General features: G+C 39.2%; 4 protein-coding genes across 4 annotated transcripts in view; 2 read left to right on the plus strand and 2 right to left on the minus strand.

Moving 5' to 3' along the window:
* Positions 1-14,085, minus strand: part of LOC124349621 (LIM homeobox transcription factor 1-alpha-like) — a 947,038-nt gene that overhangs the window by 90,342 nt on the left and 842,611 nt on the right. The window lies entirely within an intron of this gene.
* On the plus strand, positions 463-1,602 carry LOC124350009. Its single transcript, XM_046800982.1, has 2 exons — positions 463-778; positions 873-1,602. Exon 2 carries the CDS (start codon positions 881-883, stop codon positions 1,502-1,504), a length of 624 nt encoding a protein of 207 aa, XP_046656938.1. The 5' UTR covers positions 463-778; positions 873-880; the 3' UTR covers positions 1,505-1,602.
* On the minus strand, positions 8,313-10,433 carry LOC124349971. The gene is made up of 2 exons (XM_046800934.1): positions 10,330-10,433; positions 8,313-9,125 (listed from the first exon to the last, which is right to left on the minus strand). Exon 2 carries the CDS (start codon positions 9,116-9,118, stop codon positions 8,429-8,431), a length of 690 nt encoding a protein of 229 aa, XP_046656890.1. The 5' UTR covers positions 9,119-9,125; positions 10,330-10,433; the 3' UTR covers positions 8,313-8,428.
* On the plus strand, positions 11,161-12,600 carry LOC124349856 (rho-related BTB domain-containing protein 3-like). Its single transcript, XM_046800769.1, has 2 exons — positions 11,161-12,234; positions 12,300-12,600. Exon 1 carries the CDS (start codon positions 11,170-11,172, stop codon positions 12,199-12,201), a length of 1,032 nt encoding a protein of 343 aa, XP_046656725.1. The 5' UTR covers positions 11,161-11,169; the 3' UTR covers positions 12,202-12,234; positions 12,300-12,600.

The following is a 14,085-nucleotide window of genomic DNA, read 5'->3' on the forward strand; positions in this document are numbered from 1 at the left end:
GAGGAAGTCCCTTATACATTACATGCCGAAGCCGGGGGGTTTTAAAAATCCCTTACCTTTTGTAACGAGAGAAAGAAATGTACGCAACAATACAACTTGTAGTATCCGACTCGTATACACTTTCTGCGTCGTCATCCGATAATTTCAATCGGCTATACGGAAGATGATGAGCATCTTTCAACATCAGCAACTGACAGCAAAGCAAAAAAGATTTCTTACGGAGGTTGCCCTTTAACTTATAAAGGACTTGAACGTCGCCCATTTGGAGATGCGATAAATGAAATGTTGTTAGCCGGAACTACCTATTCAAATTACAAATAAAAATGACACGTCATTTCCTGACGAATGCACAACTTAAATAATGAACAAAACTCTTTCTGGTTCTACATCTGCACTGTCATCCAAGAGGTATAAAAAGAGGCGATCCTCGACTGTATGGCTATCAGTTGACTTCACCAAAGAGCTGAGCCAACAGCCAACTAAAAAAGTACAAACGAATTCTAAAAACAGTTTATGAAAAAGATTGAACGTTGCCCCTCAGAATCTCTTGAAATCGACTCCAATTTCCGTTAAACTTTCGAAAGGAAAAAGCAACTCAAAAATTTAAAAAGTGCCACGTACAAATGGGAGGAACAAAATTGAAAAAAACTAGAAGTTGGAAAATTTTAAACACTATCGCTCTTTAAATTGTGGGACTCGTGCTGTAACGGCGCCTTTGAAAAAGAGCACACAAATAATATTCCACACTTGACTTTGTGGAAAAGGCGACAGTCTGCAAGTAAGTAAACTCATACGAGCCATACTCAAATTGGAATTCTTGAATTTTCACGCTTAATATTCAAATTATTCCGTTGAATTGAACTTTATCTCAGAATAAGCAATGGATATGAACGCAAGCGACAAATACGGGAGAACTCGACTGCATCGCACTATCGAGTCCAGATCGGCAATCGAAATTAACGACCAGCGGGCGATTGAGACTCTAGTGGCCGAAGTCAACACGTTACTGAACGACGGAGCGAACGTCAACACGACGACAAATGCAGAAAGAGATGAGATGACGCCGCTTCACGCAGCCGCAAGTCATTGGAGGGATATTCCCATCAAGCTGTTCCGCAGACTCCTCGAAAAATCCAACCCGCGCACAATCAACGCACGAAACAGCCGCGGGAAAACTGTTCTCCATTTGGCTTTCGCTCATCGTTCCGAGATGATTGCTACGCAATTGCTTCAGCACACCAGACCTGATGTTAACGGTGTTTTAAAGGTTGTGGTCGACGTTGGCATCAAAGACATTGCCGGCCTCACTCCACTCGATGTAGCCGCACGGTGGCAGGACATTCCATCGCACCTGTTCAACAACATCCTGGACCTGACCGTTTTAAATCCCATGGAAAATGCTCTGGCTCACGCAAGAGCAATTAATTCAGGTCCCACAATTCGACAATTACAGACATGGATCTACGTTTTAACTTCCATTCAACAGCAAAGTAAATCTTGTTGAACGAATATCCCATCGCCTATCCATGATCCGAAGAATGATCAATGCTCGCGTCTTCTACATTTACAGAACAGTGCCAATTGTTAGCACAAGTATTTGTATCTCTAGAACATGTGTTATGAATATAAAATTAACTTTCCGGGGTGACTTTTACAGATGAGTGATGACATGTTTCAAAAACCGAGATTGACATTTACTAGAAATTGTCGTACAATTGGCTTCCAGATTTCAACTTACTTCAATATCATACCTGTCGATTGAACAGAAAAATCAAATTCACCTTAAAGTATGAGCTTGCCAGCTATTTTAAACGATTGGCGATTGACGAATAAGAATCACAAGTAAATTGAATGTTTTCCTACCTTCTTCACGGTGAAATGACGATGGCTGGATGCTGTGTAAAAGATGGACAGATGAAATAAGGGTCTTGACTTGGTTGCTCTCTCATCAGCCGTGATTTTGACATCCCCTACGATTGGATTTCATTATTTATGCTGTGGTTGAGCAAATAATTAGACCAACTTTTTGATTGTCCGGCTATGGCTGCCAGGATAAGCAGGGTGAACTGTTTTCCTTACCGCGTGTTTCTTTTGTTGTTGATAACATTTCCGCGGAATAAAACAGTTTGGCCATCTTCTCATGTCCCCCACCGGTAGACCAGCGTCAGGGTAGTATTCAAGATATAGAGTCCGTCTTAGAATCCAGCAGAGGTGTTCTCGGCGATGCTGAACAAAGAAATTCCATTCCAGCTGGCGTAGCAAAGCAGAGACTAGAACCTAGAAGACTGAACAGGTGACACACTCCAGCGGCATTGTACCTGCAGGCAATGTAAGACGAAAGGGAAGAGGTTGTCAATAATCCTAGAGTGGCAAATGCTATATAGAGGCGGTACAACTCTAGGTTAAAACAGGATCAAATGGAGTTGCCCGTCTCAGTGCTAAGCAAGACTGATATTAAATATTGCAATTAAATGTTGTTATGAGGCGGAAAATGAAAACAAACTTACCACTCGCTATTGTATTGATATCGAATATTTCCGTCAGAATTTGCCCGTCGAGAAGTTGGCTATTTCAAACTCATTGGTGCTGGTGCTGATGAGTGTGGGGTCGTTCCCAGTCCATCTTGCGTTCAAAAGTGACTGGCGCAGTGACCATTAAAGTGGTTTTGGTTGAGACTATAGACTCGATTAGAAGATGGCTCGTTGGCTGTAATATGCAATGATCAGAGAGTTTCGAACAAATTAATTTGCGCAATGATGATTTTTTCCTCCCAACTTACGTAATTTTAACGACTGGAGACCGGACGCTGGAACAGCACCGTCTTGAAAAGTAGATCCAAAGTGCAGCTTACAGTTATGAATTCAGTCGGTTAAAGGTGATCCATTTTCAATCTATTTTAGAATAATACAGATTATACAACTGCATGACTTTGGTAAAGCATTAAGACTGGACCTGTATGTCGAAATAGTAACGGAAACATCTTGTGTTGTACTGGAGTGTTCTTCTGCATTCATCAGTCGATTTCCCTCGAATGGTTAACGTTATGAAGAATTATTTGGTTAAAAGACGCGATGGCGATCATACTAAAAAGAAAATTGGGTTTTAATGTTATGTTGGCACAAAGAACATGACAACCCAGATAGCACACTGCCGTTCCAAAGACGTCCCAAACACGTCACTTTGAGACGTCTGAGATGTACTTGGAACATAGCAGATTCCCAAGTTTACATTCCTTGGACGTCTTTTACGTCTAGCCAATGTCCGCTTCGCCGAGATCCGATGGCGGTCCCTATCCCGTCCCATGGGATGGACTTTAGACGTACTTGGGACGGAAAAAGGAAATCAAGAAGTTATTAATAATAAATCTTTTTCTGGACTCTGAATTTCGTTCCTTTTTTCTTTACTCTTTTTTTTATGGGTGTTTATTGTGCCGACATTTTTTCACGAACGCTTATCAGGATATCCGGACGACAAGTTTATTTGTCAGAGTATGCAATGCGGTATGTTACCGGTCACATTATAAATCAATTGGATACGAACAACAAAGTTGAACAAATATGTAACCTGAATCGGGGATCGAACCCGGATCGTCGTGGTGAGAAGCCAATACTATACAGATGATCCACGCATTCTTATTTGGAAATCTAAAGATAGAGATAATAATAAGATTTTTGAACCAAACTTTGCCGCGAAAAGACAAAGACAGTTTCTCCGAAATTTTCTAAGTGTCGAGAAGGAACCAAAATATAAAAACGGGACGCATCAGAGACTTCTACGAGAGGGAGTAAAAAATGAAGTATCCGACAAGATTAAAATGAGTAACGTGTTCAAATAAGGGCTGGCAATGGGACATCTTAGAGATTCCCCTGTGCCCACCGCACCACCCGCACGGCTTTGGCCCCGCCTTGGGACAAGAATTCCTATCTGGGAACACAGCAATAAATTTGACTTGCCTCGCTTTTCTTTCATTCTATTACGTGTCGTTGCCACAGAACAGACGTATCGATGTCACTCATCTTAATTCCCTAAATACTGATGCCCTGTAAATGCTGATGCACTATTCAAACATGTAAAAAGGATCTGTTAATCGATTCGTTGTTTAAAGCAATGCTATTACGTTTTGTTGAGTAGCAATGGTCGTTTGGATGATGAGCAGTCTTGTCCAGTTCATCCAGGATGTGGCTCTTGTTTTCAAAAGGAACAGCTGAAATTTTTTCCATTCCCAACCAAGGTAGTCACAAAAGTTGGAATGAAAAGAGGCTTTAGACGTCTGCCGGTGGGTGAGAGCTAGATTTTCACGTTGTAACAGGACGATGACCAATGCAGAGTAGAAGAAAGATCCACTAATGGGAAAGACTTTAAGCTCAGAGTCAGGGAATAGCCTGAAAACAAAATATTCAATTAAGAAAGTTAAGCGAAAATAAAATTTAGAGTTAATGACCTGAGCTTGGTTTTCCAATCTGCCAGAGAACACTGTTTCAAACTTACCAATGAATTTTTTTTCCAAACACAGGTGTCTTTAAGTGTTTAAACATAACGATTTATTTTGACATTTCTGCTTTACTATTGCAACTGTATAACAAATTTTCAATAGAAGCTGTGCTTACGACAATAAAACACGATTACTTTCTAAGTTTAATGGGAGTACAAACAGCATTTTCGTAAACAAATTAAAAGAAAGAATGAATCAACTCAAGAAAACAAATTAAAATGTTGAGCATCTCCCATGCAGATATTAACAGGCAATAAGCCAGTGGATGTACTGGTTAGGTTGATACAATGGCCTCTTCCTTTAAAAACCTGGACAATAGTCTATCAACACAAATATGATAATATAATGAATGGACAAAGTGTTTACAAATACTTGTGGAGATACAAATTCTTTTTACTCTACCTTAGTTACATATTAGCTGAATCATTTAGTAGGCCTTTTCAGTTTTCTACCGTTCTGCCACTGGTGTCCACCCGTTTCGGCACTTTTTTCGGCACTTTCAATTTTGGCGTTTTCGGCACCCATATAAAACGCTTGGTCCCCCCTTGTATTTAAAATCTCCTCGTTCATTAAAAAATCTTTCCATTTCGGCACTAATATTCTCCGTTTCGGCACAAATTGTGTCTTTTTCGGCACCAACTGTATCCGTTTCGGCACAAAAACAAAAAAAAATTTTTCAAGTAATCCAGGGGTGATTTTCATTTCCTCCATCAAATTCACCACGTCTACCTCTGCCTCGCACAATCCGCACAGAATCACCCCTAACCTCGTCATCAACTCCTCCAGAAAAGTTTGGGAATGCGTTTTGTGCAAAGATGTGGGAGACAATATTATAAGGCAAATAAAGGAAATAGGCTACTTCTAATCTCTGAAGTCATCTTAAGAAAAAAACGGGTAAAGATGGTAAAAATGATTCTGATGATATGAATTTAGACTTCCGAGTCTAATGAATGGCCAGTCGTCTCATGTAGGAATCGAACCATTCTATCCCGCATATTAGTCGAATGCTATGCCACTGTGCCATGAGTCCCTATTCAGCTGAAAGAAGGGCAAGTAGAAATCGTACCAAATTTACTAAATAAGACAACCAGATGTATCTCATTTCCGACCTTACGATTACTCCATTCATTTTTGCATGGTTAGTTATAAAATATGCATCTTAGTTATAAAATGAATTTCGTCTAATACATTTTATTATATCAGAGATTAAAACCCGGATGTCCCGCACTCAAGCTGAATACTATGCTTACACGCCAAGAACTCAGTTCAAAGAAGTACGAGAACAGATCGCGCCAATTTTCATTTTAACCGATACTAAGCAGCAATATATCTGAAAATATAGATCTATATAAGATATCGATACATCTGAAATCTGAAATTGACGATAAATCGCCATCCCTAATAATAATGAGCAAATAAACTTTATGAATAAATAATCTAAGATCTGAGAAATTTATATAGCACTTGATAATAAAGCGTCTGTAAAGAAAAGTCGAAGTCGACAGCACCAAGGGCAATTAAAGGTCCCAACTCTAAAGCCGACGACGGCCGTACGACCAAGAGAGAAAGTAAGGAAGGTCGGGCCGTCCTTAACCCGAACGCCATCCGGACGTTGCGAAGCGGAAAGAGGTATGACGTTTTCTCTCTCTTATAAGATGTGAAAAAAGGACAAATCAGTTCAGTTCGATTGTTCCTTCCGGATCGAAAACAGATTCCTATTGTGAACCCCATTTGTGACTCGCTCGTCTTAAACCTTATTAACCTGTGTGAATCTTTGATTGTGAACAACTATTGATTAAATACTTCCCCATTACGGGCTCGTGGGTGAATAGGTGCGTCGTGTGAGCGTTCACCCACGGGACTAGCACTGGGAGTTTGGCTTAGTGAACTGATTAAGCATTCTCCCAGTTGCGGTACTGTTGGCGTCAACTCTTCGGAAGAAACCCGCTGTCAAGTAAGAAGAAGGTCCATCCAGACCTATGTTTTGTGTTGTGTCGCCTTTCGGTTCCCCTCTGCCTAGGTTTTTACAGCGTCTAAGAACAAAGTGGACAAAATTTCACAATATATTATAACACGACACCTAGTGGAATTTATTGTTTACGAATTTTGGGGGTGGTGCCGAAACAGACAATAATAGTGCCGAAACGGACAAAAGTGGCTAAGAAAACATGCATCGAAATACCAATACTTAGGACCAACTCTGGTGGCGGTGCCGAAAAATACAATTACAGTGCCGAAACGGAAAAAATTGGTGCCTAAACCGCCAAAATTCAAAGTGCCGAAAAAAGTGCCGAAACGGGTGGCAACCCTGCCACTTTCTTGAAAACTTCCATGCATAATTCAAGGTGATTCTTAAACAAATTCTGCCATGAGGGATGAGAACAAAGCATTTTGCAATTTTTCACTGTAAACTCCATGGCTTCTTCAAGTAGCTCAGGAATGACGTGGATTTTAGACCAGATCAACACCTCAATGGCGTTTTCAATGTTCAGTTGCATCATCAACATTTCAACACATTCATTTTTCAGCTCCTCGACGTTGTACTTGACAGCAGCTTCGTACAGCAACATAGTGTTCATTTGCTCACTCCTTGTTAGTTGGGGAACTTCACTCGTGTACAAATAGTGCAATAAGTGTCTGAACACTTGCACTTCAATGTCTTCAATGAGCACCACATTGTTTAGCGATTTCTTGAGTGAAGACTGGAACATGTCAGCAAACACGGGACTGCTGGCTGATAGGATAACGATGTGGGCACCAATAGATTGTCCATTTTTAAATTGGAATTGGACATCACAATAAGTTTGATTGCATAGACTTTGAGCTATCTTTTTGTTCCTGTTGGCCAGTCTTTCTTCGTTTGTGCCATAATCAATCCAAATCATGAACGGACATTCCTTAACTTCAGAAGTTTCATGCTGTAAAAACACTTCCCAGAAATTATTGTAGTTGTTTAATTCTAACACTTCATTGGGGTGTACACTTCCAGCATTTTCAATCCAAACCTTTTTGGGCTGTTTGACTACCAAATCTTCCAAGTTTTCTTCAGATAGTACCAGCGACTCATTCAATTTATGACTTTTCTTGCTTGGCTCTTTTCCATCAATCGATTCCTCGTCAACAACTTTCGGCTGCGTCACTACTGTAATCACATACTGGTGTGGGTACACTTTCAAGGAGATTAATACAGAACGGCCTAGCTGAGAACCACATAGTTCAATCTTTATACTATTGTTCCGGAGGATACGCTTTGAGTGTTTCCAGTAGATTCGGAATAATCCATGACGAACTTCTTTAACTCCACTCGTAACAACGTCAGACATTTTCTACTTCAAGCACTTCCAGTTCTTATTCTAATGAGTCATGGACGCCGAGTGGCGTATTATTTTTTGAGGGGGTGGGGACTAAAAAATTTGCAGGTATGACACACCGTTGCCATCTCGAATTGAATATTTTTGAAAAAATTTGCTATTTTATCGATGAAAATCGTTATGCGTATCAGGGTAATACAATAATACCATAATCTCCTACTGAGCTCTCTGATTCCCCATTATATAATAACAATTAAGGTAAATAAGTGGTAAAAGAGGAAACAAACATTTTGCGGGAAACGGCCGTAACGGTTTATATCTTGTCATTACGAGGGTTACAAACTTAATTGGAGATTCGAGGGCAAAAAATCGTTGAACTGATACCTTTTTTTCAAGACATTTTTTATTATTGGAAATGCATTGGTTATATTTTTAATTTTATCCATCAAAAGGCCACATTGCCAATCCAGCAGTCGATCAAATCATTTCAAGAAAAAAATACATTTTCATTCTCATTTCGTCAATCTAAATGTTTATCTAATGTTACAAAGTTCTCCTCTTCTAGTCTTCTATCCTAGTGATATAATTAAAACCCAGTTATAAAAGAAACACACTTTGTCCTAAACTATCCAAGCCAATATTTCTTGATTCTTCCAAACGCATTATCTGCGGCATGTTTGTCTTTCACCCAATATCTTTGAATGTAACTTTGGAACCACGGCACGGTGAAATTGTCCAACGCTTGTGACGTAACAATGTCTGTCAATTGGGATGGAATTCCTTGTGGTTTGGGATCGGCCATTTGGATGAGGTTGAAGCAAAATGATACGCAACTCTGTTTGCGGTAATAGAAAGGTTCCGAATGTAACGAACCTGACGTCGAACTTGTCGAACTTATCACGTTCAATACAGAAGTTTGGCCAACAATATCGGCCACAAAGGTGTAGGGCGTTTTACCAACAGATATCTCTGGTTTTTTAATATCGATGTGTTCTTCTGCTACTTTCAATGTGACATCCGCCGGTTTGATTCCGTTGTAATGGAGGAATTTTTCGTGGATGCCATTAATGGCTTCATCCGTGACGTTGACGATTTCGTATACGCCAGTGGGTCGGCATTTGTCTTCGTAGAAGAGATCCAATTCATGATGGAAGACGAGGGATGCGTTGACCCCCACCAAAGCTGTCGTTAGTGTACCCAACTCTTTCTTGACATCTCCATCGGGCCAGAAGCTGATGTGATACTTGTCCGTCTGCAGGGCGGCGTGGCCATACGGATTACCAATTTTGGGAGACCAGATGTAGACAATCGGCATTTCTAATCTAAAAATTATTGAAGGCAGGTGTAAATAATTAAGATGAATCTCGTACAGCCATAAGATATTTGGGTATCATATAATCATTTTTTTTTTTAGATAAAAATTAGATAGATGAAACGACGCTCGTTTCCTTCTCGTTTGCCGCCATCTAGCCAATACTTTTTGAAGCTATCTTCTTCAGACGTTCTATTTCAAAAGGGTTTCCTAAATTTGATGTGAAATTTATTTTGTACCAATCGCCATTGATTCTTTGTGTATACGATTTCTTCTCCTACTAGCCATGTCTTCCGGATTGAATCCGTCCCAACTGGTGGGCGGTGCTGGTCATATGCGCCAATCATGGATGGAAAATGTCTTCCTATAGCAACAGTTATTGCTACTTCAACTATTAGCTCACAAACTTTGTTATCAAGACGTCAAAACCTTTCTCGACTTGCCCTTTAGGCCGTTAGTTGTGTCCGAACTCGCACTTGTCCTTATCGGGCAGGTTACCAGATAAGCCGACATTTCCCAACAACCCAAACAACGGCAAAACCAAACTGTAAAATGTGTCGAGATTAATTGTTGCGTAATAAAATCTTAACTTTCAACTAAAGACTAAAATCAGGCAGTAAATGATTCGTTGTTGTACTATTTTATATTTAGTCACTAATGTTGCCATATTCCGTGCTGTGTGCCTATCGGATGGAAAAATTCAATCATCAACTACAAGTCAAATAAATTCATAGCAGACATATAATTGTCTACTTTTTCTCGCCGCAAGTGCCACCCTTGTTTTTATTTTTATTCTTTTTGTTGTCTCCATAATTTCCCGCACTGAAATCAATCGGCACATCGCGGAATCCCCCAATCTGTCCAGATTGGGAACTGTTGGACTTGGTCTTCTCCTGATCCTTCGAGTCTTTCTTGTCGTCGGGGTCGGGCATTTTCCTGCAGACGGAAACTCTGTTATAAAGTACCCGATGATGTGTTAGACCACAGAATCGAACTAGTCTTATTATTTCTAACGACGACAGCAACAAACTGTGGGCACCCAAACTATACAACATATGTAGAGTCCATCAAATAATATAACGACGAAGAAGATTAGAACGAATCTATACTCTATTCCAGCTTTATTCACTATACGTAAAACAATTCCGTGACCAATCACCACATTTAAGGTGACTGATACAAAAATAATAAGAATAATAATTTTAGCTACTCACTTGTGGCAGTTCCAGTTGGTCCTGCTAAGTTACTCATAACTGCACTATATTTTATAGGCGGATTTCTTTATAGGTTTCGTAGAATATAGATAACAATATAACATTGGACCCGAGTGGGCATTACTGAATATAACGCATTTTTCCGTTTGTTTGTCGTATACAAATTGTGAAATCACATTTCAAACTGTACGGCTTTTTTTATCTTATATAACTAGCGCGGCCTGTGACATTGCCACTTTTTGGGCTCGAATTATGAGATAGTCGGTAGTTCAGATAAGGCTGCTGCTGCCTACACAATTTCTGGTAAATTCGAATTTATTTGTTTTGTCTAAATATTTATTCCATGTTTAATGGGAGATAATCAAGACTGTCGCACTTTGTTAAGCACCACAAACAAAACGAAACTTAAATAAAACGCCGAAATTTGTCCTATCCAGCAAGGGAAAAAGAATGTCCAGTCATTCCAGGGATAGTATAAGATGGATAATATTCCAGGATTGATCCCCTCGTCGCATTTGATAAAACTTTGGCTCCACATTAACATGAGAAACAGATTTTCGCAGATGTAGACCTTTAAATGACCATATCAAAGCGTTAAGTTAATTTTAAGGTAAAGGCATAATTAATGCTTTTGAATCAAGAGTTGTTAACTCACAGACTGATACCGATGCCATTTGATCGGTTAGGTCGGATTGCATCACCACGTTTTTAAATTCCATTCATTATTAACGGGAAGAAAAATTTGAACGATTTGATAAAAGTTTGCGAGCAAATGGCAACGGTGTATCATCCGTGCAACTTTGGCGCTGATAGAAGCAGAAGAAAACTAGAAACTAGAAAATGTCTGACGTGGTGAGTGATGTTGAAGAAGTTCGTCATGGGTTATTCCGAATCTGCTGGAAACACACGAAGCGTATCCTCGGAATCAGTAACATCAATTGCAAAGAGATTAAATTATGTGGATCTCAGCTAGGCCGTTCTATAGTAATCTCCTTGCAAGTGTCTCCAAGCCAATGTGTGGTCACGGCGGTCACGGTATGTACGGAACCGAAATTTGTTTCGATGGCCGGAAAAGAACTAGTAGAGAAACGTCAAAAATTGGACGACGAGTCATCAAAATCCGAAAAAAATATGGAACATTGGGTGGAACCCCAAAAAGTTTGGATTGAAATTGCTGGAGATAAGGTAAACCCGATAACAACATTGGAAATCTGCAGAAACAATAGTTCGTGGGAAGAAAAAAAACAAGAATGGTCCATCATTGTTTGGATTGATTTTGGGGAAGCGAGAAAAATCCATGTTAACAAAGGGTTAGCTGAAATGTTACACAGTCAAACTCATTGTGACGTCCAATTCCAATTTAAAAATGGACAATCTATTGGTGCCCACATCGTTATCCTATCAGCAAGCAGTCCTGTATTTGCTGCCATGTTCAAACCTGAATTTAAGGAATCACAAACCCGTGTGGTGATAATTGAAGACATTGATGTGCAAGTGTTCAGACACTTACTGGACTATTTCTACACCAGTGAAGCTCCCCGAATAACCAGGAATGAAGAAAGCAGCATTATGTTGCTGTACGAAGCTGCCGACAAGTACGACGTCAATGATCTGAAAAAGGAATGTGTCGAAATGTTGTTGATGCAACTGGACACTGAAAATGCCATTGAGTTGTTAATCTGGTCTGAATTCCACGTCATTCCGGAGCTACTTGAAGCAGCCAGGAAGAAAATAGTGAAAAATTATAAAATGCTTTGTTCTCAACCCTCATGGCTGAATTTGATGAAGAATCACCTGATGAAGAATCACCGAAAATTGTTCCTGAAAGTTACCGAGGAAATGGCAGACCTGGTAGAAAACTCTGAACACTAAATGATTCAGCTAATATGTAACTCTCCTGTTAAGGTAAGAGTCAAAAGAATTTGTATCTCCACAAGTATTAACACTTTCTCCATTCATTATATTATCAGACTTTGGTTCGAGTTTTACAAGTAACATCAATGCATCACACTAATAACAACCAGCACATTATCACCACCTTGCTGCCTGGTTTATAATCAAGAACGAAAATGCTCAACATTTTTTAACATTTCTTTCTCGAGTTGATTATTCGTCAATTCTCTTTAAATTTGTTTTCGAAAATGCGTTTTTGTTAACTCCCATTGAACTTAGAAAGTTATCGCGTTTTATTGTCGTAAGCATCTGCAATTGGAATTTTGTTTAACGGTAGTTGATCTATAGGCTACAAAAATGTGATTAAATAAAATTTCATTCAACACATAATTTACACTTTAGTTTGAAAATCAAAGCAAACATTGGACATGGGTTTAAAACAATTTTCACCTGGGGATTGAAAAACCGTAAGCTTAGTTTACTGTAAATTTAATTTTTGTCTTCTTTATTAAAATATTTTCTTTTTTTCCGACAGGAATTCTCTGAGTTTTGAAGCCTAATTAGGTTAGTGGATCTCTATACTCTGCATTGGTTATCCGTCCTTTTCTCCAATCAATGTGGAAAATCAATCAATGTCTCTACCAACACCACATTTCATCGTCGCTGAGCCAGTCACTTTGAACGCAAGATAAGTTAATAAGTTAAGGAAACGAAATGATAAGTTCTTATTAAAAAGTTTTCTATTTTCAAGCGCACAGTTGTTTCACCAGTCGATTTAACTGATAATTAAGTTGGTGTAGTAAGTTAACCTAACTAGTATCAAACATTATTAACGGAGAACTGCTGCTGGGCCAGAAGAGACTTCTAAATTTATTCAAATTTCTTTCACTTTATGGACACAGCAGTTTTGAATTAGCGGGGGTAGGGTAAGGAAACTATTCCAAGATGGCCGCCCCTTTTTTTCAAACCCTTCCTCCTCTTTCCAATCGGTTGGTGTTTTTGGGCGGGCAATTTGGTTCAGTCTGATTTCAGTTTGGGCATCGCGAGGAAGTCTCTGTTTCGAAGGCCCCATTCTGTGAAAGTTCAATTTTCGTATTATTTCCCGTCATTTATGTCTTGTTGTGTGTAACTAAATTCATCTTAAAAACGTAGGTGACTATTGAAAAAGATGGCCATGAGAAATGTAAAAGAAAACGGTTTCTAGACGTCTAACTTTCTCACTCGATTCCTCGATTCCCACCAATATTTTTGCGTTTCATCTCCATAGTGAAGGGAATACCATAGCTTCTGGTTCTGGAAAAAACAATTAAATTGGTGAAATTCAAGCTATTTTTACAGCGTCGTGCGAAAATTTTAATTTTATCTTCGACACTCTCAAGCTCCATCTTGAAACACTTTTGTATGAATTATGTAACTGTGACTGATCACCTGTTTCTGTCAGCAAGTGACACATTGCCTAATTCATCGTAGTCGTGTTCCATCCCTTTTGTTGCCTTTTATTCATTTCTTTTTATTGTTTTTTATCGCCTTAATTATTTTTTAGTCAGGTGCGTAGCTTAGTAGTCGACTATCTAACGCGATTCGCACAGCGCGGCACAATTCAAATCTCATTGACATGAATGTCAAGATGCTCGTTCAGTCAAGGAAATGACGTGACAATTTTACAAAATTTCTTTATCAACTGACACGTTTCCTTTTACGGGTTTAAACTCGTTATTGCACGAGCTATTTTTTTGTATTCCGTTTTCAAATGAATCGATTTAAATGGCTGCGCCTCACTGGCGTTACCCAACTGAATATCGGATTTGAACTGATACAATTAACAACTTTGTAGGACAAATGCTTAAATTTCCCTTTTACACC

This window comes from Daphnia pulicaria, chromosome 7 (genome assembly GCF_021234035.1).
Source record: "Daphnia pulicaria isolate SC F1-1A chromosome 7, SC_F0-13Bv2, whole genome shotgun sequence".
In the NCBI taxonomy this organism is placed as follows: domain Eukaryota; kingdom Metazoa; phylum Arthropoda; class Branchiopoda; order Diplostraca; family Daphniidae; genus Daphnia; species Daphnia pulicaria.